Raw genomic sequence first — 25,062 nt, 5'->3', positions numbered from 1 at the left:
TGCGTATCTATCGTTAGCCTCAGAAAGTGTATATGACTTTAGAAATTTCCAGTGTGGGGCAAGTGTTCAGGGTCTGCTTGCACAAGACTCTTTCAGAGCAGCACTCATTAGGTGTTCCGCTCAGACTCTTTGAGGAACATGAGACCTGCAACATTAGGCGAACAGTTCCGTGCAGCCAGGCCCTGCATTACAGAGTGGTGTTCTGTAGTAACTAGGGTAATGAAAATGAATAGCGAGATACACAGACACAACATCAGGTAGGATAAGCTTGTCCTGTGTTGTTTCTGTGCTTCGTCATTGCAGTTTCGGACATGTCGAACAAACTATCCCAGCTCTCCACTTTGATCACAGTAACTAGGGTGTCTGTGAAGAAGTGTATCATATGTACTAACAGGTACACCTTGCATTACAGGTGTACAAGGCACAGCAACAACAACTGCTAACGAACCTTGGTACAGATCCGACTAACCTGGCGTCAGATGGGAGATGCGATTCACCTGGGCACAGTGCTAAATACCTAACGTACAGTTTTTACTGTGACTCATTAAACAAGATTGTGCATTTCGAACAAGTTCAGGTGAAGGAGGTACGCATGCATATGTTCCTTGACGTGTACCTAACTAAAGCAGTGGAATGGTGCAGACCCTGACAACGACAATTTCATTTGAATGATGACGAGTGGAAACCCTGACATATACATTTGATCACTAGTTTTACTGCTATGCCACTGCAGTAATAATTTTCACAATATTATGTTTCAGCGCAACCATTTCCCACGTGCTATGTTACGTATATGTACGTATGCTATGTTACGTATGTTACATGCTATGTCTACGTATAAATTTCACCATGCCAGAAAACTAGCACTTCTGTGCCACGCTGGTGGACACTGCCTTATTTCTACATGTTGGGAAATGCGAATAATGTGGTAGAGCGCAAGCCTACTGACATAGATTGTCTTTGGTACATGAAGACACAACAGCAGAACAAACATTTACACTAGAGAACACAGGATGAATGGCACGCTGCAAGTAACAAGCAACTGTCCTCTTTAAAAAAACAAAACTCCATTAGAGCCTTCCTTTTGCATGGTTGTGAATACAGCTGTCGTCCCATGTCATTGGATAGTTTTCTTGGAATATGTTTAGGGAACAAATTTTCAGATAAATTTTAGCAGGTTTCCAGGAAGCTGGGGTATAGCGAAAGCTATTTTCCTTAAAGCTATCTGTGCTTTACTACTGATGGGCGCTAAAAATGAATACTGAAGCCACTTAGCCTTGCATATTTGAGGTTATGTTGAACTTTGCTTTGGCAGTGGCCATGACTCGGTTTACTTTATTTGCAGCCTCGGACTACTATATAGTAATTTATAGTCTGGCATGTGGTTCAGCATTTTGCACGCTGTCCTAAGAAACTTGTTGGTTGCAAGCAGTCATCCTGTTTGACATGTTCTCTGTTCATTCTCCAGCTTTTTCTTCCAGGATGGTTAATACGTACTGTTTAACATTGATGACACATGAACAATTCCTTATTTAACTATTCATGCATTTGGCCGTTTATCCTATTCACGCGATGAATACTACATAATATTTGTCTACGAGTAAATGCAAATAATCTGAAAATAATAAAACATCACATGACTGAACTGCATAGCAGTGTTATGGAATTGTAAATAAGCTCTCATCCTTGTTAAAACGTGTTCTCATATCATGTATATTATTGCAGTCCCCAGATGTGCAAGCGAGCAGCCATATGGAGAAGGAGGGCCTTATACGGGGTCTAAAGTTCCTCGAGGAAAATGATGTGAATGTGGCATCACTGACCACCGACCGCCACCCAGCCACGAAAAAATACATGCGAACGATGAAGCCAGACATCAAGCATTACTTTGATGTGTGGCACGTCGCGAAGGGTATGAAACAAAAGGACTTTTCTTGAACTTTTTATGGTACACATGATTAGCAATGCTAGCTACATATAGTGTCAAATTTATGTCATGATTGTACCTTATGCAACATACATTTATTGTGGCATCTCAGGTGTTAAGAAGAAACTTGTAGCAGCAAGTAACAGTGCAGCCACAAGGGACCTGAAATTGTGGATCCCCGCAGCAGTGAATCACATGTACTGGTGTGCAGCTGTAAGTGGAGGCAATGCTGGCTTGCTCTTAGAAATGTGGAGAAGCTCAGTAAACCACGTAGTGGATGTGCACGAGGGCCATGCACCGAACTACCCTCGCTGCCTTCACCAGCCCAACCAAGAATCTGCATGGCTCAAACGTGGTACAGTACCTACACTATTTTTCAAAATTAATACTTTGAAGAAGAAAACTGTATCCTACGTTGTAGTAGTACAGCAAAGAAGACAGACAATTTCTTTGTTGTTTTAGATTCTCCAGCACATGTGAAATTCAAGGCTGTTGTGACTGCTCCGCTGCTCATGAAAGACATTGGGCAACTGTCCCCTACAACACAAACATACGGGCTGGAGTCCTACCACAGCGTGCTGAATACCTTTGCATCAAAGTCTGTGGCTTTTTCTCCTGAAGGAATGTATGAAAGGTATGTTGGAGATTCTCATTCACCTCAAAAAGCGAAACCTCCAAACTGGTTGAGTTTAGATGTTATCGGGCTATTCTAATCTAGCATTACATATAACGTATTATACCCTTTCTCATGTTTTGGTATGAAATTTCACGTAACCGATGCAGCATTTATTTCCCAAGAATATTTTCTACAAATAATATGTACAGAATAGTAATATTAGGGGGGGGGGGATATACATTTATTGAATGGAAAGGTAGTGATATTACTCTGACACAACACCATGCACTTTTCTATCAATCAGAACTTGTCTTGCGGTGCTACATTTCAATGAAAATTCCTGTCGCAAGCAAGCAAGAACTCTAACCGATGAAGAGAGGTGGAAACTGAAAGTGCCAAAAGGGAGAGGAGGGCATGTTGTTGCCTGCTCTGTGAAAGAAGATGCAACATTCCGTGAGTGTGCATACCTGCAATGCGTACTTATCCGCGACTTTTTTTTTTTTCACAAGTTTACTTATTGGCAAAGAAATGGAATGTTTTGCCTTTGCAGGCTACGTTGATGTCCTTTTTGAAAAAACGCTGCAGAGATGTTCATCACTGCCATCATTCAAGAAAGCGCTGGAGGACACAACCCCAATTGCAACCCGCCCAATGAGTGACTCCCACCCACGTCAGCCAAGGGAAGCCATCATTGAGGCCCACAAAAGCCGTTTTCTGCACCACTCAGAGCCAGCATCCAGTCAATGAAGGCAATCCAATCTGTGCACTGAGAAAAGTATGCATGATTATGAAATGAGATACGCATGTTTAGGAGAATTACGGCCGTTGCATATTTCACTGACATCAGGTGTCAAACCAACAGGCAACCTTGAATCTCCTTGCCAATTCCAGGTTTCCACTGCCTATTTAACCTGAATTTCCCGAATAACCACTACAGGAAATTGGCACCGGGTGCTACATTTTGGTACAGTTCCTTCATAAAACAGATCACTTATTGAGTATTAGTGAGGCTTCCCTACTTTTCTTCCTCTCAGCTTGTCGTATTAGAGAGCTTTCTGCAGTGGCAGAGCTGCTTTTGCTACAATTCAGTATTTTACTGCTAGAGTTGGAAATTTAAACCACTATCGTATAATCTGTTGAAGTTGATAACTTAGCCCTCTGGTGATAATCAAGTTAAGTTACATGATGTGATAAAGGAAAAAATGGGGATGTGAGCTTTGACGAAGTCGAACTGGCTACCCCAGTACACATATACACAGAAAGAACAAAGAGATGATGAAGTGATGCAAAGGAATCAATGCTTTAGTATTAGCTTGTATCATCTAAATCAATTACTATGGCGTAGAAACATACAAAAGCCATGTTCTTCAGGACACTAATGCTTCTTTGGGCAGTGGTGTATGCACATGGCCATATGCCCCCTTCCACATTACATTTCCATATTTCTGCTGTTAACTAAAACTGTGCAAATAATGGGAATTTTGAACAGAATATTCATGATGTTCGAATGCTATCTGAAACATATTTTCAGTGTTCGAAATACCATAACTCCATTCTGCAAGTCACCTCCACCCTGAGTGCCCCCAAACTTGAGCCTACCTTGCACTGTTTACAATATTCCGTCACTAAAGTCTTCAACTTCTGTAACCTCGTGGTCAACACTGTGCTCTAGGCATTGCATGTTCCAGTAAATGTACTTCCACCTTTTAGAGTCACGTTCAGTAGCAGATACAAATATGTGCAGTTTGTAAAAAGAAAAGTGCAGGAAATTCACGATGTAAATGTAGAAATGAGGAGATGCACAAAACGCGGGCTGTATGGAACATGTTGACTCAGGGTAGTTCATCCCGCTAATGAAGTCTACAGAGGGACCCTTACACAACACAGAGGGACCCTTGTCTCATGATATGTTATGGTGGGTGTAAAGGCTCACAAGTTTGGAGAAGATCATCATCAGTGAGCACACCACCACAAAATATTTCACCATGAAGTATACGAAACTATTTGAATTTTTAGTACCCAGTTTTTCAAGCAAAGCTTCGCAAAGTCTGCTGAAGTAAGTATGATATATATGGCATGTGCATCTCATGCCTCATGAGTGCTCAAATTGAAACCATATGTGTCAGGAAGTACGAGCACTTAGCCTTCGTACTGTCTCGGGTACTGTGGCAGTGTTCCCTCGTTTAATTGTTCTACAAAATCCACTTTCCGAAGGGCTAAGGAACTGTAACACTATAAAATCATGTGCCATGCCAAACCCACGCCAAAAGCACTGTGCCACGCGAGCTGGGGATGCGAAGCCGCATGGCTCAAGCCAAAGTAAGGCAGCCCAGTCGTCGGAACCATTCGAAGAAGACCAATCGCACACCTACCTAAGATTCCAGAACTGTAGTGCCAGATATTCATTCACGCTCACTGTGTGCTGCTTGCTGCTGCACGGAAAACGTAGTTCGCGTGCGATATCTAAATTGAACGGATTTTTTTCCAGCTTGAGGTTGTAACTGTTCAGATTTTGAATACAATAAGACACACATTCATCTAGCACATTTTCACAAGTGAAATAAAATCACACGTGGAACCCTTGACATCAGAATGGCATAAAGTTAGAGCGCAGGCCGGAGCTAAAAAGCAAAAGAGTGCAGTGAGTATTTCATCCGTATGCAAGCGCCTTTTGATTTTGAGCGTTACAATTGCAAGGAGCTTTCACTTCCTGAGTTGCAATAATATAACGCAGTGAAGTGCACACTTTGTATACCTGTTTACGGCCCCTTTAATTGATTAATTTGTTTACATATTTCTTGCACGAAGCGGGCACCAGTGCACCCTTTAGATCAGCTATCTGGCTGTCACTTCCACGTTCATCCGCTTGGTTCACGCACTGGGGCAACTGAAGATTAGAGACAGCCACAAGAGCTGGTTTAGTACTACTTATCAACCTGTAGTGAATCTTCATTACGGTAAATTTAGTTATAGCAGTCAGATTCTACACAATTACCTGATCAGAAGTGCAGATCTAATACAACACACTCCTGTAAATCAATATTTAATCTTCATCTGCTGAGCAAGGCAGATGCATTTGGAATTTGCTGCCTTATCGGAATCCAAAATCCCGTTGGTCTGCAGTGCTCAATCCCTACCTACATCACAAACACTAAGCCAGGGATCTATGCCACAAAACAACTATGGCCATGAGCAATGCCACAGAGGTCAAGTCAGCGGATTATTTTTGCCAAGTGAGGGTTCCGTAACATGCACTGAAATGACGACATACAGCAACAAATATAAACTCAAGCACAAGGGAGCTGTATCAGGAACGTGCCTAAGCATTCCCCACTTGTTCTCATTCTGTTGCTTCTCCCTGCTACTCCAAGCATTGCATGAAATTATAATTGTGCATATTTCTGAGATATCTAGTTTGCAAGATTGTCTGTGTCCTAGTTATTATATAAAATAGCTGTTTGAAGTATTTACATATTTGTTATGCTGGTTTTATGTCTAATAGCTGTGAGTTCCTGCAAATGTACTCTGCAGTGCCCAGGCTCCACAGAGAGTTCTGCTTGTACAATAACAGCATCCGATGTACTTCTGCACATAAAACGTGCCTCATAGTGAGCAAGCAGGGAGCTGCATACAGGGGGTTGCTGGATAGAGCTCGTGCACATTAGAAATCTCGAACTCAAACAAGAGAACTTCGTCATAGTTTCACATTTGGAACATCTTTTATGCATATTATTTTACAACATTTTAAGAATAGCTGCTAATGTAACATGTGCCAGACACTGTCACCAACACTGCCTTCTGTCTCAGGTGAAATATTATTTTTCCCCAAAGTACAATAATGCATGACGGGGCATCATGTATACTATTTTGGAACAGTTTCTGTAAACATAGGATGGAGATATCATCTCAGTGCCACAATAAACTATATGAACCACATTTCATGCTACAACATGTTTGACTACAAAATGCTTCTCACCCACAAACTCGGGGAATTGAAAATATTTGCACGGCCAAAGGCACAAAGCTTGCTTTCGCAAGGGCTATAGCCTACTCCCACTGACCCCACACTTTGCACACAAAAGAAAAACTGAGGTTTTCAACGGTCAACTGGTGTGTAGTGAGCACCCCTGGTGGACGGAGCAGAATGAAGTAGCATTCAGTCACAGGGTACTCTTAAAACAATCTCATTTACTTGCGTACAACAATCTAATGTACTGGTGTCTAACAATCATACAATACTTGAGGTGATTAAACCTAAAATGACCTACAATGACCTACTATTTGGGAACAATGAGACAGTTTCAGTTTGAACAACGCTTAACAACATGCTAAGTGAATGGGTGGGCAAACGTGTCAGAAGAGGATTGGATTTCAATATCCGAGCTGTGTTGCTGGTGGAGTTCAGAGTCCGAGGTAACTCTACCCTTGCAAAACCAGCTGATGAGTTGATGTTCGGTGTCAGGGACTTGTGGTGACCAGATGCACAACACACAGCACATTCCACTCTTGTAACAGTCTCACACTCCGTCGACCTCATCTCAACACACTACCGTTCACATGCTCTACTTGTTTTTAAATTCCCTGTTGTCTCTGCAGTCTTCCTGCACTTTCCTCTTTCACACACTTTACATCCTGAGGAACATTGTCATACACAATACAGGCTGCTCACTAAGAAATGTGCACAGCAGACGATATTCTGCCCAAGCAGCGCAATGTACTGAAAGTCAGAGTGCAGTAGGGGCGGGATGTGTCCTATCAATGTTCTTTAGTTTCACAAGTCTGTTCAAGGCCTTCCACCTACCCGTCCACCCCTATTGCACTCGACTTTCAGTACATTTTGCTGCTTGGGTGTGGTTACAGCTATGCTCCAGTTTGCGCGATAGAGGCCATGAGCATAAATAGCTCTACAAACGAAAGGTCTTTATAAGAAAGTGAAAGTTAATTTCTTCTAATTCTAAGATCTCAGGGGGTCTGTGAACATAGACTGCCTGTATCTATGTCTGTAACTGTATCTGCCCCCATTCCATGCAACGTGTTGCTGTTACGAAGATATATACCACACTTTCTGTCTCCACTCACATTAAAGAGCCCCATCTCTCACTATGCAAAGTCACTATGTTCACTATGCAAAATGAATATTGAAACTGGGGTTCACAAAAGTGTTGAAAAATGTGCTCTTGTGTTTTGTCATGCTAAAACATGAATTCCAAACAATGTACTGCTAATGTGCCAATCAGCTTCTGTATTCACATATTGGACAACTCGAGTTACAAATATTTAAAACGGTTATGAAATTTGCATGCAGGATACATAACTTAAATTAGTTTGAAAGTGCTTGAGAGATTCCTCAAATGCCTTTATTGTCTGAATATTCACACATAGGTACGAATGAACATTCTGTACTGGACTAACTGACTTATAAACACAAGCTCTCCATACCAAGCCCACTTTTCCGTAAATATGAATCTTGAACGAAATGAGGAAAAATATGATGAGACGTACCTCCACCTAGTATCTTGGGTATTTAAATCCTGTAGTAGTTTCTGTGGGGAAGGCTTCTCGTATCCTATTCACTGCACAGGCTGGTATAACCATTCTTTTGTTTTTTTCCGAGTTTGTGCCACACCCACCTCGCAAACTGCCGGTATGCGGTGTACCTGTATCTCCTGTATAAGACATTGGAAACCTTGAACAAAGTTAAAGGTACTACGACGCTACTATGTGGCATTGCTTCGGCTACTATCTTTACGAAAATGTAATGACCAATGACGATAACGATAAGCTCAGAATAATAGTTTTTGTATTGAAACCAACCAACATGATTGTGCATGAGATATGCTACTTACTTGTGAATATGAGCGCTCATGGGTTCGTGCTGCCCTCGAAGTTCAAAGTACGCTACTTTGAGGACTGTTGTATTGAGGCACAAGAGTTTGAAATCCTCATGGGTTGTTATACAGTCGTACTGCAACTCCTCAGCTGTGCTCCCGAGCTCCTTGCAGCATAAACACTCTACCTCTGTTGGCATTGTGATGCATGAACCACACTGACACCTTAAAAAAAAAAGAACAGCTCACACAAACAAGAAATCTATACAAACAGTTCATGTGCTCCATCATAATGAATGCTAAAACCCCATTTACCAGTTTGTCGAAGCCAAGCGGGTAAGACTGCCTACTTCTTGCGTGCCCGATGCCTGTGAAACTTCGTCTTCATGCTGAACTCGCGGTCCCGGCGACATTTCAAAAGCAAGGCTTCCGAACTCTGCTGCACGCAACAAAACTTCCTTCTCGGTGGTAGAAAGATCGCTGAAAAGCCCTAGTGCTGTTGATTCTGCTACGCTTCCTTCGACGTCCATGTTGAAAAGCGCCAAGCAATGCGAGGATCACCGGAAGTTCCGGTGCGAACTTTGCTCCAATAAGCGCCACGGGCGTTTGACGTCATACACATAGGAAAACCACTGCCATCCACTGCATAATAGCTAGAGTTTTGCGCTGATCGCATGAGTTGAGGGCAGAAATCGAAACCGCTTTTCGGCGCCTTGTTTGAAATAGTTCGCGACTCCGCAGAGACGAAACGTTTCAGTTGTAACTTAAAGGCACCATGTAGGTTCGTTATTCATACAAACGAAGACATTGACCAGGTTCTGGTCAGAGACCCTTTAAAGGCCAGTTCTCACTTGCCGACGCCCGACGCTGCGTCGTGTGCGGGCGGCGGAAGTAGGGGCGCATTTCCGCCGCCCCGTCAGCGCGCACGATTTTCATGTTCCCACCACAGTGGCATTCCGTCGTCCAAAGCAGACGAAAAATCAGGAGGCGTGGCCTTTCTGTGTCACCTAATTGGTCGCCATCTATCGTTCTCGTCAGCTCTCGCCGACGTCGTGAAAAAAGTTCGGCATGGCAAGTTCTTTGGCTCGACGTCTATCCTGTCTCAACGCCGGACATGCACATCTATATCCGCCGTCCGTTCACGACGTCGCGTCGGGCGTCGCCAAGTGAGAACTGGCCATAAGGCTACAGCGATGTCCCCACAACAAGTTCTCCTCGCACACCACAGGTTGTCTCAACGGGCCTGTCATTGGCTACAGTCAGAAATCTCGTAATCTCCAGTAGCTGGAATGCAGCTTTGCTACACGTGCGAGATGTGTGACGTAAGTGCTGTCCTAGAAAGATGTTGTCAACCACGTCTTTTCACGGGGCATGATAATTGGGGAATGTTCGGTGAGCTGTTTAGTGCTACTTTAAGTGGCAAATGCACATGAACGGATTATTTCATAAAATAACTTCAAGGATTACACTGCATGACACTGTATGTTTAGTTACCTAATACAATAACATGTGAAAATGAGCGCGCGTCCGCTGGCGCGCAGGCGCAGAGTGGTTGTTGGTTGTAGTACGGAGCTTCGTTAAACGTAAAACATTGTGCCGATCATTTTATGTTCTGTGTTAACATCTAGGAAATTTCTGATGTTAAAATAATCGTTGTCAAAAATAACGGCCGCTGCTTAAATCGCAATAAATTCATCGGCTACCAGAATGTACAAATTGAGCGACCTCCCTGCCTGTTGCATCGTGTGGTTGCATCGGGGTGGACATCATTTCCAATATGGCGGTCGTCGGTTGTGAGCTTCTTAGTTTATCGATGATCTTTGAATGTTGCTATGTGCACGACGTCGTGCGCCAAAACCTGAAGCGACTATGCGCACGACGCGCCTTTGCGCATGCGCCGCCATGCCACTCTTGACGGGATTGGTTTTTTGCTCCTCACTTTAGTGAGGTTAGGTCAGCTTGGGTTTCACAGATTGGGGGGCTGCCCCCCCCTTGTCTGCATTTATTTCCCTCTCATAAAGATATGCATGAAACCTGCCCTATTTTACAGGTTTATTTATACCACTATTCGAATCACATTTGTTGCATAACTATTTAGTTTCTTTTTTCTTAACCTATATCTATTCACTTCAGTCCACTGCGCTCACCTACACTAAGTGAATGAAAGTTTGGTGAATTTTTTTTTTACATTTGATTAAAACACTTTTGATTGATTGATTTGCTATTTTCTGATAGGCATAAATGTGTATGAACTTCTGTCACTTCATGCCAGCTAATCCAGTGGTTATGCCCAACCACCTGCTGATAACCACGCATGCCGAGAGGCTGTGCGATTTAAATGGGCACTAAACCGGCCTAGAAGGTGCACCTTTTGTTAATGCATTGACCTACAATCCTGGCCGTGAATGTTCGCAAAAATTATTGGCCCCAAACAGTAAATAATGTCTGTAAGCCAAGACTATATTCGCTGCACTCTTTCCAGGTCATGCCCCGCCTTGCGATGCCCTACTTACGAGAGCCACACAATTTTGATGTCACCCTCCATATACCAGTCAAAATACGAGACCCTTATACGTTGATTTATTGTAACATTGGGAAGTGAGGTAAATTCTCAACATCTCTCCACTTGAAGCGTACAAGATAGCCAGTTCAAAAAGTACCAGAAGTCCGCAGTGTTTCATTTAGTGCGCGCATTATATATTCAGTGCTATATCGCTCCTTAAGGCTGCAGCGATGTCCCCACAACAAGTTCTCCTCGCACACCACAGGTCGTCTCAACGGGCCTGTCATTGGCTACAATCAGAAATCTCGTAACCTCCAGTAGCTGGAATGCAGCTTTGCTACACGTGCGAGATGTGTGACGTAAGTGCTGTCCTAGAAAGATGTTGTCAACCACGTTTTTTCACGGGGCATGATAATTGGGGAATGTTCGGTGAGCTGTTTAGTGCTACTTTAAGTGGCAAATGCACAAGAACGGATTATTTCATAAAATAACTTCAAGGATTACACTGCATGACACTGCATGTTTAGTTACCTAATACTTATGCAAAGTCAAAGCTTGCTGCTTACTTGCTGCTTCATGACTGGTAGTGGTTTCCAAGTTTGTGTAGTGCGACATGTACTTATTGAGTGTGACAGCTTATTGTTTCTTGTTCTTGCAGTCACCGCATGAAAGTGGCGGGTAATCGACATCGGGCGGCAGCTCCTTCTTTTCTGACCTTTTTCAAGAAACTGTCTCTAAAAAAATGCTGCCTCCAAAGGGGATAACGAATAGCAGCAAGAAGACAAGGACAGGGTAGAAGTAGACAGGACGACTGCAGACTCTCAACTGACTACCTCCTCTCTACTTCTACCCTGTCCTTGTCTTCTTGCTGCTATTCGTCATCCTGACCCTATACCAACTACCACGTATTGTTCCTATTGTCCAAAGGGGATATGCTTCTCATGATTTTCAAGTATGCCTTGAAAAATAAACTGACACTGGCTGGACTCGAAAACTTGATGGACGTAATCAATCTGTTCTTTGGTTGTCCTATACTACCACAATCACGCTACAGAATCGCAAAGCTCCTGGAACACACTGACACATCCATGACCTTCCATTTTTTTGCCGAGGGTGTTTTACACAGACTGGTCAACCTGAGACATCATCTTTCCAATGCCCGAATTGCACCAAGTCAACCACCATGTCAGCTCTTGCAGATGCACCATTTTTTTGTGCTAATGGATATTGAATCACAATTGCAAAAGATATTCAGAAATTCTGACCTCCTTGACCTCACACAGCCATTGTCTGAAATAACAATGTTGTCGGACATGTGGGATGGGCACCTGTACCGCAGTTTCGTTGATGCCACGAAGGAGTCTGGGTACAAGACTAGCTTTTCGCTGAATGCTGATGGCACACCACTATAAAATCAAGCAACACCGCTATCTGGCCAATCCAACTAACTCTAAATGAATTGCTGATTCATGAAAGGATGGCTAGACTAGCCTTGGCTGCCCTGTGGTTCGGGAAAGAGAAGCCAGACATGACCTTGTTTCAAAGTGCTTTTGTAACAGAAATGAATAGGTTGAGTAATGACAGGCTCGGGGTTGAATACTAGGGGCTACATCGAAAGTTCAAAGCATACTGTGTGCTGTGCAGTAAACACAGTTGCCCGGGCTCCTATGCAGGGCATACCACAATTTAATGACTACTTCGGCTGTAATTGATGCTTGCAAAAAAAGGGGACTGGGTTGGGGGCTCAATGAAATATTCGGTCCAGGCCACTGAGTCTACTGCACGCAACAGGAACAGATGCTGCAAGATATTGAATCGTGCAGTGCAGGGAGGGGAAAGCGTCCACGCCATCAAAACAGCCTCACCCTTGATCAACCTTCAGCATTTTCATATAGTCCAGGGTTTTGTCCCTGACTATATGCATTGCACTCTGCTGGGGGTTGCAAGACGGTTTTTAGATGCATGGTTTGATTCGTCCGACTACCCATATGGAATACGTGGTGAACAAGAGAGGGTTGACCAAAGGTTGATAGCAATACAACCTCCGAAAGATGTCAGGTGAATTCCAAGACCGACTAAAGAATGCAGATGATGGAAGGGAAAGGAGTTGGAAAACTGGGTGCTGTTTTTCCATATTGCCTCTTAAGAATGGCCGCATCGCACTGCACAAGCCCTCCCCCGTAGCGGAGATGACGGACTAAATTGATTTTCCTTCTTAAGTATGAATATAGAAATTTCAGTTATCAATTAGAATATGTATAATAATGAGACTCTGATGTCCAATTGCTCATCCGGTTGAAAACTGACTTTGTCTCAATGTACAGCTAGAGTCCAAGAAGCCAGCTGGACTTGGCAATTGGTTCATGAATTTCCAATTCGGCAACCCAGTTCGAACTGAAGTGCCCAGTTGGTCCCCATTGGTTTTTGTATTGGTCCAGTTGAGTCCAATCCCAGCTTCCATGGACCCTGACTTACCAATTGGCTGTCCAACTGGAGTGCAAGGAGCCAGTTGGACTTTCCAATTGGTTTTAAAATTTCCAACTGTAGAGCCAGTTGGAATTAAAAATCCAGTTGGCTTTCGTATTGGTCCAGTTGAGTCCCATTGGAACCAATTCAGATTTCCAATTGGACCCATCCTTTCTTTTTTTTTTTTGTTTGACTGGGTAGCTGGCTCTGTAAAACCGCATACATCATGTTGGCGCGGGTATCTCTTGGTTCCATGTCTGTTATTTTTAGAGGTGCTTGCAGACACATGGACTGGAGGTGACGAATACAGCGCCTGTCCTGTGAGTCCCCCATTTGCAGCTACAATCACATTTCAGGTAAACGAAAACCGTTAGCTTTTCAGATCTGACTGTGCTGTTGTTCAATATCGCTGGATTTCTATGTACTCGCTAATCTGACGCTAGCGTCAGTTACAGTTGGAATGTTTGAACTGCATGGTATTTATGTAATTGATGCCATTGAAATGCAGGCTGTAGAATGATTATTTTTCAGATTCCGTAACACTATTTCCTTTTTAGCGTGTGCGCATTTTGATTTGCAGACCAGAATGTGTCACGTCACGGTCTCTTTACGTCGACTTCAGAAAGTCCCAGAATGCTTAGCACTGTTTCAAACATTGGCAACTTGCATTACATCGCGGTATGCGAAGGTCTGCAAACTACTTCAGTTCCGCGTCATTCAGCCTATGATCCATGCTGCGTGAGTCAGCAAAAATAAAGCATGGACTACTATCCCTTCCCCAATGCAAGGAGTGCTGGGATAAACTGATGTCGCCCATTCTGTAATTTTGCCATGCTGTTATGCAAGTGTATAGAAAAATGTTTTGTCTTCGAATTTTCAGTCGGGAGTCAAATGGGTTCTGCACAAGCAAAATATGATCCCACATGTATGGATTCGTATGTGTGGATTCGTGGATTCCAACATGTATGGATTCGGTGTCGATATGTGGATCGACATGTATGGATTCGGAGTATGGATACGTGGTGTGGTGTACATGTATGTATAGGGAAATACTTGACAGTTGCATATAGTGCCTGAATCAAAAATATGCATAAATTTCAGTTCTTCAGTAAACAAGCTGCATCCAACATTTTTACATACAGGCGTCTATAGTTTTATGATATATATTGTTTCTATTTTCAGTGTGTCTTGGAAACGTTCCTTCTTGCTACCCACAGTCGTCTACCACTCCACACGTGAGTAAAGTACTTGTTGCCTTTGGAGCAATCAAGATCAGTGCATGGACCCGAAAACAGAGGCATTGCTTGCAGCTAACAGTGATACAAGAACTGCGATTTGTTGGTATGTCATTGTGCAGAGAGGGGATGTGCTCATGATGTCTGGTAACTTGTCTTGGCATGTTTGCAACTCTAGTCAATGTTTACCCTGTATGTTAATAGAAATAAACCTTGTACCAACATCCATGGTGCCTCTTTGAATTGTATAGACATACTGTGCGTGAACCACACATACCTGCATGTGCACGTGAGGGACATATACCTGGATGAACCAATACATGGGCCACTAGTGCCACACTTTAGGTATAAATTATGCATGATTTTAGACATCGTGGCTAATACATGTCTATACGACGGCTCAGTGGATAGATAAGTGCTGTCCCACTTTAGACATTTGGTCTAAAAAATGTCTAAATCGGTGCTATACTTATCCGGCTAATAGCCGTATTGTAGCGTAACGTTAGCTGGGCTAGGGGAAGGCTAGGGGCCGGATACGGAGCAATAGAGGTACTTTGTTAGACGTCTAATAGACATTCCCAAACTCTACATTTAAATGTCTTTTAGACGTATACTAGCGCACCAGGCGTTTCCTGGGAGAGCTTCATTGCTCATTCGTGAGTCTATGTGCTCGTCTCGTCCTATGTTCGTCCTGCGTGTTCCCTCACACTCAAAGCAATGTTAACATCAAGTCAACACTAGCCAGCTTGCCTCCTGCTCATACTATGTTCATTGATGGAAACGTGCTTTTTTTTGCGCGTGAAGTCATGACACAAGTAAATAACTGGATGTACCTTTTAAGCGCGCGGCTAAAACCAAATAGACTCGAATTAAACACGCAAGGTATCTAAATACCTATTGCAACACATTTGACGTTTCGTAATGAACAGGCGCAAACAATTTGCTTTTCGGGAGTCCCCCATACTGCACAACTCCGTACTGACCTCCGCTCATCAGTTGGCGTAGTGAATAAATTCAGAGCTTTCTTTCAGCACAAGCAAAACGTGATATCTTTCTATCACTCTCGTTTAATGTACTGCCTCTGAGTTTGGTGGAACAGAACACAAACAAGCCTTGAAAGTCTTGTAACCGTTCAGAAGCGAGCAGTTAGCGCAATTCGTAACTTGAGGATATCTCAAAAGTGTACGCCGTATTTTGCAAGCCACAGTATACTTAACGTCAAACAACTATATTCATATAGACTAACCATGGAAATTAATCGCGTATATATACTTGACGCGCATTCAGCGTGTTTAGCTCTATAAGAGAAATTACCTATGGCATTCCCCAAAGTGTGGTTCCCAAACCGCGTTCCCGCACACATTATTGAATTCCAACGCTTAACTCGGAAAATCCCGGATTTACTGAATGAATATCCAGCAATAGTGGCACAGCGACGCCTCGAAACAACAAATAATCAAAACAATGAAAGGAGAGCAGCTCGTATAGTTATACAAACCAGTTAAGATCGCATTCATCGCGCAAATGTGCTCACATATGTTGTATATCTCACTTTCCTTCTTTTCTTTTTCTTTTTTATTGCTCATGGTATCACCTAGTGTTGGGTTACGGTTAAATTCAATAAGTAATGTTCTTTCGCCTACCATATGTGTAGGATGTGTATGTATCCCTGTGTACATAGGCTACTGTATTTATTTATTGTAAAGCAATTTAGAGGGCACGTGCGGTAACATGTATGTGCTTGCCTCTGTCATGTGCACTTTGTAGGGTGTCATGGCCTCGCTAGGCACTCAGTGTCTTTAGACGTGCCTCCCAAGACAATCCGTCTTAAATAAACAAAAATAAATATCTTGAAAATTACGTTCCTCAAAGGATGATTGTATCGGTATCTCGAATGACGTTGGACATCTGCACAATTTGAATTTGTGCTCATCCTCTGGATATACATAGTTGTCTGGGAAGCGATGATGTTGGAATATGTAGCATAGGGAACCCAGTGGAAAGACAAGAACATTGGAATACCGATCGTATTAAATGCATTATGCATACTCTAGTTCAGGTATAAAGGTGCTTTTTGTCGCACAGCGGCAGCCATTGACGGGGAAAACTGTTCTGCACTAGACGACCCTCCACATGTCTGTGCATCCCAATCGTGCATGATTCAATCAGTCAGCAAAGCGTTCTAAACTTTCGGGACTGATATGTAATATGATGACCAGCACGATGAGAGAATCGTCCAGTACACATTTTTTTTAAAATTATGTTCAATGAAATGCTTCATCTCGCCAAATAACTCCGGCAGCAGTTCAGTGAAAACTGTGAGAATCGTGATTGATACACGTGACAGACATACACAGTGCATCATTTATTTTCTCGGTGTGGAGGGCAGGGCTACGTATTCTTCTACTGACCACCTCTCAGCCGTGGTGGCTTTTTTGGCAATAGCTTTTCGAACCACCCCAGCAAAAGAACTCACTGCACATACAACCTCTGCTGCAGTCCCGGGTTCCGTCTCTACACTGAAAAAAAGAGAGGAGACATTTCCATTACTGACATCTTGTTATATGCACGTGGAAGGCGAATTACATAGGACAACTGCAGGCGGAAAAGCATTATACAAACCACGACTCATATATCATACTCCCGCAGCTACCATAGACCGTAATTATACATGGTGATAGTGAAACAGCATCGGGACCATAAATTACCGGGCAAGTAAAACTGAGTCGTCTTGGAATTGGAAACACTAAACACTGCTTGAGGCGATGATGGCGGCGATTCGAGTTCTGTATGACTCAAATGCGGCCGAGGCCTGTACCTGAGAGGCTCCAACGAGGTATGTACATTAGGTATATGCGAAACATGAAGACAGGACACATGGAGATTATGAACTGCCTTACAACTACGTAACACTGTGGCCTTACGCAAAATCGGGATAAAAAGAGGCACTCATAAACGCAGAAAACTAAACAACAACTTTATTACGGGATGATGGCTGGGGAGTTTCATCGCTGGGGCCGATACTCTACCCCGTTGCTGATGGTGATGCGGGGAATGAAACAAGAAGCCCCTTCACAATAAGGATCGAAGTCCTGTGGTGTCCAGAAAGGTGAAGAGGGCCTTGCGGGCAGAGCGTTGGTGTGCTGGATGTGGTCAGGAACCAAGCAATTTTGTGAGAGGGTGGGGGCGGGAGTTTAGAAAACTATAAAAGCGCATGACATACTGTTCTACGAAACCACAGCCTGCGCAAAGACAGGTTCGACAAATTTCGGTTAAGCACGAGTATACAACACTGTTAAGTTCTAAACACCCTTTACGGTGTAATCACGCGATACCATAACTAACACCCTTTAGGGTGTAAACCTACAAGAAGAAAAAATACACCCTTCAAAAAGAGTGTTTTCAATTCAGCGTCTTACCCTCTGGTAGAAGTGTAAGGTTGCAGGCGAGCCTGTACATTGTAAAACGACGATAAAACCTGAGACACGGAACAAAAAAGACACCACGACACGTTCTCAAAACACCGCGACCTATTTAATGGCATTCATTTCATTTACTCATACCGCGGTGAACTGAAAAATCAAATATTTGTCCGAGTGGCCTGCGGGATTGTAACAGCGAATCATGGTCTTTTATTTTGTGTTCATGTTACGAACCGTCGATAGGGTGCCGGGATCCTCGTTTATGAGAGAATTAAACTTGTATACGGAAAAAAGATTCGCGTTGTTCCCTCGTTCTGTCTGACCAAAATCCTGACTCAATGATGAAGACCGATACGTCATCAATCGAGTGCCCAGCTGCTGGAAGTGGCGTGAAACTGGGAGATTTTGTTTCTCCATGATATCAGATCTATGATTGTTAAATCTGATTCTGAACGGGGTTTTACATTCTATAGCGTATATGACGTTGGCCGAGTTGCAATCGAAGTTTCCCGTTACCTTTTGTGCTCGGAACTGTTTCGCACTTTTTCGTTACTTTGCAGATCCGGCACCTTTTGCCATTGCATGGTTGACAACCCCAAACTTCATCTGTTGGTTTGTTGACTTTAGCCCTTACTAATTTATCCTGTAGGTTGCGGAGCTCGCCTGCCTGCGCAGGGAAGTCATACGATCTTCAGTCGGTGCAACACTGCATCTCGGCAAGACGTCAATGTTCCACGGTGACGCCACCACCTGTGGAGGCCGCAGTGCGAACCGAAAAGTACAGATACAAAGTGGAAATAGCCGAAGCTCGGCAGCTTCTCGTTGAGCATATGTTTACAATTTGATCGTGCACTCCCAGCCAAGAACAACTCTTTCGCTCTACTTGGAGCTCGTCAGCCTTGCGCAGGGAAGTGACACGACCTTGAGTCGGCGCATCAATGCGCTTCGGCGAGACGTCAATGTTCCACGGTGGCGGCACCACCTGTGGAGGCCGCAGTGCGGACCAGAAAGTACAGATACAAAGTTAAAATAGCCGAAGCTCGGTAGCTGCTCGCTGAGCATATGTTCACAATTTGATCCTGCACTCCCAGCCAAGAACAGCTGTTTCGCTCTACTTGGTGCTCGTCAGTCTTGCGCAGGGAAATGACACGACCTTGAATCGGCGCAACCATGCGTTTCGGCGAGACGTCAATGTTCAACGGTGGCGGCACCACCTGTGGAGGCCGCAGTGCGGACCAGAAAGTACATATACAAAGTGAAACTAGCCGAAGCTCGGTAGTTTCTCGTTGAGCATATGTTTACAATTTGATCGCGCACTCCCAGCCAAGAACAGCTGTTTCGCTTTACTTGGAGCTCGTCGGCCTTGCGCAGGGAAGTGACACGACCTTGAGTCGGCGCAATAATGCGTTTCGGCGAGACGTCAATGCTCCACGGTGACGGCACCACCTGTGGAGGCCGCAGTGCGAACCGGAAAGTACATATACAAAGTGAAAATAGCCGAAGCTCGGTAGCTGCTCGTTGGGCATGTGTTTACAATTTGATCGTGCACTCCCAGCCAAGAACAGCTGTTTTGCTCTACTTGAAGGTCGTAAGCCTTGCGCAGGGAAGTGACACGATCTTGGGTCGGCGCAACAGCGCGTTTCAGCGGGACATCAATGTTCCACGGTGACGGCCGACCCAAGGTCGTTTCACTTCCCACGCCAGGCTGACGAGCTCCAAGTAGAGTGAAACATTTCTTCAAAAGTCTGTTTACCTCGTGGCCTCCTGAAACAGGAAAAATCAGAAGACGACAAAGAGCTTACAGCAAAACACAAAGGGGAGTTTATTGCACCGGGCTTTCTGAGGTGAGTTTCTCACCCTGACGGGAGGACATGACGTTCCACGTGACCTTCCGACGTCAGTCGCTCAAAGGTCGCTCACCTACGCATTGCTGATGAAGGCCCAATAAGGCCGAAACAGCTGTCCCATGCTGGTGTGGCGACGTTTTGGGCTCATAACGTATATTAAACCTGCAGCCAAAGAGCCTTTGCGAATTTACTTCCCTATATATTTTATATACATAAAAGTGAAATAATAAGACTTGGCCTACAGATTACAGGAACGTTAACAAAAACTAATTTATTTAATGGGCAATTTAACACATAGAAAAAAAAAAGAATGGTCGACGTTTCGACAGTTGCACTGTCTTCGTCAGGACAAAAAAAAGCATTATATATATATATATATATACACACACAAAGGAAAAATAGCTAAAGCTCGGTAGGTGCACGTTGAGCATATGTTTACAATTTGATCGTGCACTCTCAGCCGAGTACAGCTGTTTCGCTCTACTTGGAGCTCGTCAGCCTTGCGCAGGGAAGTGACACGATCTTGGGTCGACACTAACAGTGCGAGACGTCAATGTTCCACGGTGACGGCGCCACCTGTGGAGGCCGCAGTGCAAGCCATATGTAGTTGCTGGCTTGCACTGCGGCCTCCACAGGTGGCGGATTGGAGCTATTGCCTCCATGTCGCATGCGTCGGTGCGCACCGCCGATGTTGTCGCGTTTAGCATGTTTAGTTAGCATGTTCGCGATGTAGCATGTTTTGGGATCCGCCCTGAACGGCACAAGATAGAAAACACATGGTATGGGTTACGACGTGGAACCGGTGGAGCAGCAGAGAGGCAATTGACGTTGACGACGTAGTTTAACAGCTTCTTGCTTGTAAACCAAGCTCAACGAGGTAGAAATGTGACAGAGATGCTTGACATTTTTAAGGTGATAATTTTAAGAGAAGGTAAAGATAATTTTTAAGAGATAATATGGCTCGAAGCGACGTGTGATTGGAAATAAACCACAATTCGTCAAGCAACAATGATTTATCTTCCCGACTGACTTGCTGGTCCTTATGTCAGCATAGCGTACACAACTTCGTCTTCGTCAGGCTCAGTGTTATGCGCATGCAATGTACGGTCTTCATTTGTACCTGGTGAGCATTGCCAATTCAGGTGCCATTGTTTCCCGTAATGTTCCATTTTGTAAAAATAAATGAGTGCGATTGGAACGAAAACTGTGACGTAAGAATATAGGCGACTCAGGCCACCGAATACGTAGAGAAATCATCAAGGATTGCAGTTTTAAGTTTGAGACTTTGGAAAACCACTCGATGACGGCTTTCTAGCTAGATTTCTGCACGTGGCATACAGGCTGTTACGCATAACTTGCTGAAAATCTACTTTTTCGACAATTATGAGGTCAACGGTATTTATCTTCAACGGGCTTTTACCACGATTTACGACCACTTTGATCAATTTTCTGTCGAAGGAAATTCAATTTTTCTCACCATAGAGCACAGCGTCAAGCGGACGCGTCAAGCGGCTGGGGTCGTCTGCAGCATTCCCCCTACGATGCAGCAAGGAGTGCATAGGACAGACCGACTGATGCTTGAAGGGGAGTATGTAACAATTTTTAGTTGTTTAATTTAATTTAAAGAAACTGAAAATATAAAAGAAATCGAAATTTTACTATCGGGGTTCGAGCGGTTTTCTTAGGCAATATTTTAAATAGGATGGCGAAGGGAATACATCCTGGCGCTGCGCAGTAGCGAGCTGCCGAGTGGAGAAACCGCAAGGGACTTTACATAACCACTAATGAGACACTTCATTCGTGACGCGTCATATTCCCGCATGTAAGTCCTTCAGTAGCGGAAATCTCAATGACATCTGGAGTCATAATCTTCTTCTTCTTTTACCTCGGTCTCGATCTTGAACTTTGACATGGCGATCGTTATCTTTATATTTAAAGTTCGCGCGTTCCAATGCTGCTGTAGTTGGCTCCCCTTTTTTTTCATGTATATAAACATGTTTCGATTAGTAAACACTGCCAGTTGAGAGTCAGCAGTCGTCCTGTCTTCGTTCTTTGTCCGCGTCCTTGTGCTGCTTGGTCATGATGAATGTGCACCAACTACCCCGCCTCCACACACTCCTTCATGTGTCGTCGAGTTCCCCGTTCCTGCTAGTTTCTCGCAATTTAGTTCTCCTCTAGGGGATGTAGCTACGCATGTGAAGGTTTAGTTCGGTGACTTGGAGAGGTGATGTTTTTGTATTTTTACCTTTTCATCTCTTCAGTTTTCTTTTCCCTTTCATTTCATTTCATTCATTTCATTTCCTTTGTGGGAGAAGCAGAATTCGTCAGGTGACGAATCCAATATCTTCCTTTATTTTTCTATAATGAAGCTCAAACACACAACGAAAGACAACACTGTGTTTTCACATGACGTCAAGCAAAGGCGTTTTGCCCGCATGGCGGTGGCTATTTGTTCGGCGCAGCCGCCGAGATCATCTACCATTTGCTCGAAAACGAAGCCTTGAAATGTTTTTGAAAATATGCTAGCTTCCGTACCCTCTTTTATCCCGAAGACACATCGTCATTGTCGTTTTCACATTTGCTTTTATGAAAACCATTGTCGCATTGAAAAATAGCGTAGTTTTGTCGTCTTTCAATGCCGCTAGCACGAAAAGTGACCACCAGTGGGAGGGGCTTACGAGCATGCCACGTTATTGCCACGTAACAACGTGACGTAGATGACAACTCCCTATTGGTTACGGGTCGTTATCCCATAACGCACGTTAAATGCATCACTTCAGCTGGTGATTACCTCTGTGAGGCCCACAACGGCGAGCTCCTTTCACCGCCACCAACACCAACCAACCATCAGCTCGCGATTCGCCACGAGCTCTCTCTCGAGAGTATATCAAAGCGCCTTTTGAGAGCGCCAACTTTACATATAACGATAGCGATCTCTGCGTGAAGGTTCCAGATCGGGGCACAGCTCCAGTCGTCTGACCAAAGCCGTCAAATGAGCCTTCAGAGGGCGCTACTGAACGAGAGGGAAATCGACGCTGTCACCGGCGCGCTTCGTTTTAGCAAGATGTTATTCAAAGTAGCAAAAGACTCCACTGGAAAGGAGTTCTAATTAGCTCGTGTGGCACAGATTTTATTCCGTGGTGTAAAACAGCTTTTTTATCACTTTAGATATATACCAACAACCCCGCACGTGCACTTTGATTCATGTGACTGCAACAAGCGGCAGAAGGAAACGATGTTCTGCGTCTTCCTGCTTCATCGTCAGTGTTCTTTCACCTACCCAGGCAGCACAATGTACTGAAAGTCGAGTGCAAGAGGGGTGGACGGGTAGGTGGAAGACCTTGAACAGACTCTTGAAACTAAGGAACATTGATAAGACACAAACCGTTCACCCCTATTGCAACTGAAACTGAACTGAAATATTATACGGCACCAAGCACAGCAACACATTTTGCACTGAACGGGATAAGTAGAGTTCATTGCAAGTGAAACGCAAGATCGGCGCCGAATGCGCACCTCGACTCGGGACGCCAGAGATCTCTATTCTCTCTCTCTCTCTCTCTTTTAGTTGTTTCTATTGCAGAACAGTATGTGTTTTAGTATTTACGGAGTGGGTAAACCCGACATGCGGTTTCTGTACCTGGCAACAACAAAAAGGGAGACAAAGAAATGGAAACGTTACAATCACTTGGCAAATTCGGGGGTTCTATTCAGAAAATACAATTTGTTTGGACTGAGAGTTGTTCAAAGCAGTCGTGAACGTCAACGCTGTCAAAACGCTGAAGGTCCATAATTTTCAGGCAGGCAGAACAGCAAGTTTTCTCCCTTTGCATTTAGATAGCTCCGACATTTTATTAGCGGGAGATTTGCCCCTAGACAAGCCGCCAAGGCAGCACAGGCCGTCGGCACACCATCCGGGCGCGGGAGAGGAGCGGTCCGGCTTTCTCAGCATCCGTCGTCGGTCCATACGGTACCGGGCTGCTAAAAGCACGACGTCAAGACGCGACGAACTCAACGTAGCGATCCTATTCACTGCTTGCCCTCTCCCCACATTTTTTACGTCAATATCTATATTAAAATATATTTCAATAAGCAAACCACGTTTCACTGTGAAAAGTTTTATTAATGAAAACTGAAGGAAGTTTCTCAAAACAGATGTGAAGTTTGCAAAAAAAAAATGTCATGGGTGTGAAACCTAGTCCTACGTACAACATCATTCTATCATTAATATGACACAGGGGTGTCTTCTATCAATGCGAGCTCATTGTGTTACACCAGGGGTTACCCTTTGGGCGATTCCACGCGAAATGATCCAGCGGACCTGCTCGGCCGCCACAAAACGATCCCGGATTTTTACGACTTTTTTTTAGCAGTCCCGAATAGTGCAAAACGACACACTACGAAACATTTCTTCCCAAATCTCAATGTGGCGGGTGCTAGACACGAGCAAAGTTCGCAGCGCTGGCGAAAACCGTGCCTGGTGTGAACGGCAGGTGCGGCTCGTAGAAAGCACCTAGAACTGTGCGGTTTTCTTCTGCTTATAGAGGAAACTATGCTCTACACAGCGTCCAAATCCCGGTTGTCGTGCCGTAATCGCTGCAGGTATACAAAGGCCTGAAGTTTCGCAACTTTCCTCCTACTTCGCTATTTTTTTCTGAAAAATCAAACCATTAAATTTTAATGGATATTTTTTTCCTGCTAAGGCCCCAAGGAATACTTCAACAGAAAAAATCGCCAGATACGTAACTTTTATAGTCATTGCAGGAAAAAAAGAGGAAGTATGCGGTTTTCCAAAATTCGCTACAATCGAGCGTAAAACACGCAATGAAGAGCTCGGAAGAGATGCCTGAAACCAACGCAGTTTTATAGAACGAGCCTTCCTCTACAACATATTAAAAAACTCGAGGGTGTTTTTTCGTATACAGGATTTTTTTTTGTAGTTAGGGTATTACGACCACAGTGACCCACGTTGCATGTATCCTGTGGGGTGCTATATTTTTTTTCTTGGGCTCCTGTTTTAATTCGTTTGATTTTTAATTTTTCTCTGGTCTGGTTGGGTTTTAATGAGCAAGCAATATGCTGTGGCAAAGACTTCTGCAAGGTTACCATAATCTTTGCTTCTATAGCACAACACGCGTATTGCAATCCTGGGTGGTTAAGTTCATGGCATTGTTTCCGGTGTGTACGGTGCCGGCAACGGAGATTGGGGATTAGCGGT

General features: G+C 44.0%; 2 protein-coding genes and 1 long non-coding RNA gene across 4 annotated transcripts in view; 2 read left to right on the top strand and 1 right to left on the bottom strand.

Moving 5' to 3' along the window:
* Positions 1-1,799: 1,799 nt before the first annotated feature.
* LOC135371711 (uncharacterized) lies at positions 1,800-3,362 on the top strand. Its single transcript, XM_064605684.1, has 5 exons — positions 1,800-1,912; positions 2,040-2,282; positions 2,390-2,561; positions 2,848-2,996; positions 3,094-3,362. Exons 1-5 carry the CDS (start codon positions 1,855-1,857, stop codon positions 3,288-3,290), a joined length of 819 nt encoding a protein of 272 aa, XP_064461754.1. The 5' UTR covers positions 1,800-1,854; the 3' UTR covers positions 3,291-3,362.
* A 9,945-nt stretch (positions 3,363-13,307) lies between these two features.
* LOC135371704 (uncharacterized) lies at positions 13,308-14,801 on the top strand. Its single transcript, XR_010415703.1, has 2 exons — positions 13,308-14,375; positions 14,523-14,801. It is a non-coding gene; the product is annotated as an uncharacterized LOC135371704 (long non-coding RNA).
* Positions 14,802-16,927: 2,126 nt separating this feature from the next.
* LOC135371694 (uncharacterized) overlaps positions 16,928-25,062 on the bottom strand; it is a 40,765-nt gene continuing 32,630 nt past the window's right edge. For both annotated transcript variants that reach the window (XR_010415702.1, XM_064605670.1), the window contains one exon: positions 16,928-17,094. Coding sequence is in view for 1 of the 2 variants with exons in the window: in XM_064605670.1 (XP_064461740.1) it covers positions 16,941-17,094 (154 nt within the window). In the remaining variant the exon portion in view is untranslated. The remainder of the gene's footprint in view (positions 17,095-25,062) is intronic.

Source organism: Ornithodoros turicata, chromosome 1, assembly GCF_037126465.1.
Source record: "Ornithodoros turicata isolate Travis chromosome 1, ASM3712646v1, whole genome shotgun sequence".
Lineage (NCBI taxonomy): Eukaryota > Metazoa > Arthropoda > Arachnida > Ixodida > Argasidae > Ornithodoros > Ornithodoros turicata.
The sequence above is the reverse complement of the archived record's forward strand: the minus strand, read 5'-3'. Positions and strand labels throughout refer to the sequence as shown.

Coding starts and splice junctions, on each gene's coding strand:
- LOC135371711 (XM_064605684.1), top strand. CDS start 1,855: ATGCGAACGATGAAGCCAGACATCAAGCATTACTTTGATGTGTGGCAC. Junction 1,913..2,039: donor TGTGTGGCACGTCGCGAAGG/GTATGAAACAAA, acceptor GTGGCATCTCAG/GTGTTAAGAAGAAACTTGTA. Junction 2,283..2,389: donor ATCTGCATGGCTCAAACGTG/GTACAGTACCTA, acceptor TTGTTGTTTTAG/ATTCTCCAGCACATGTGAAA.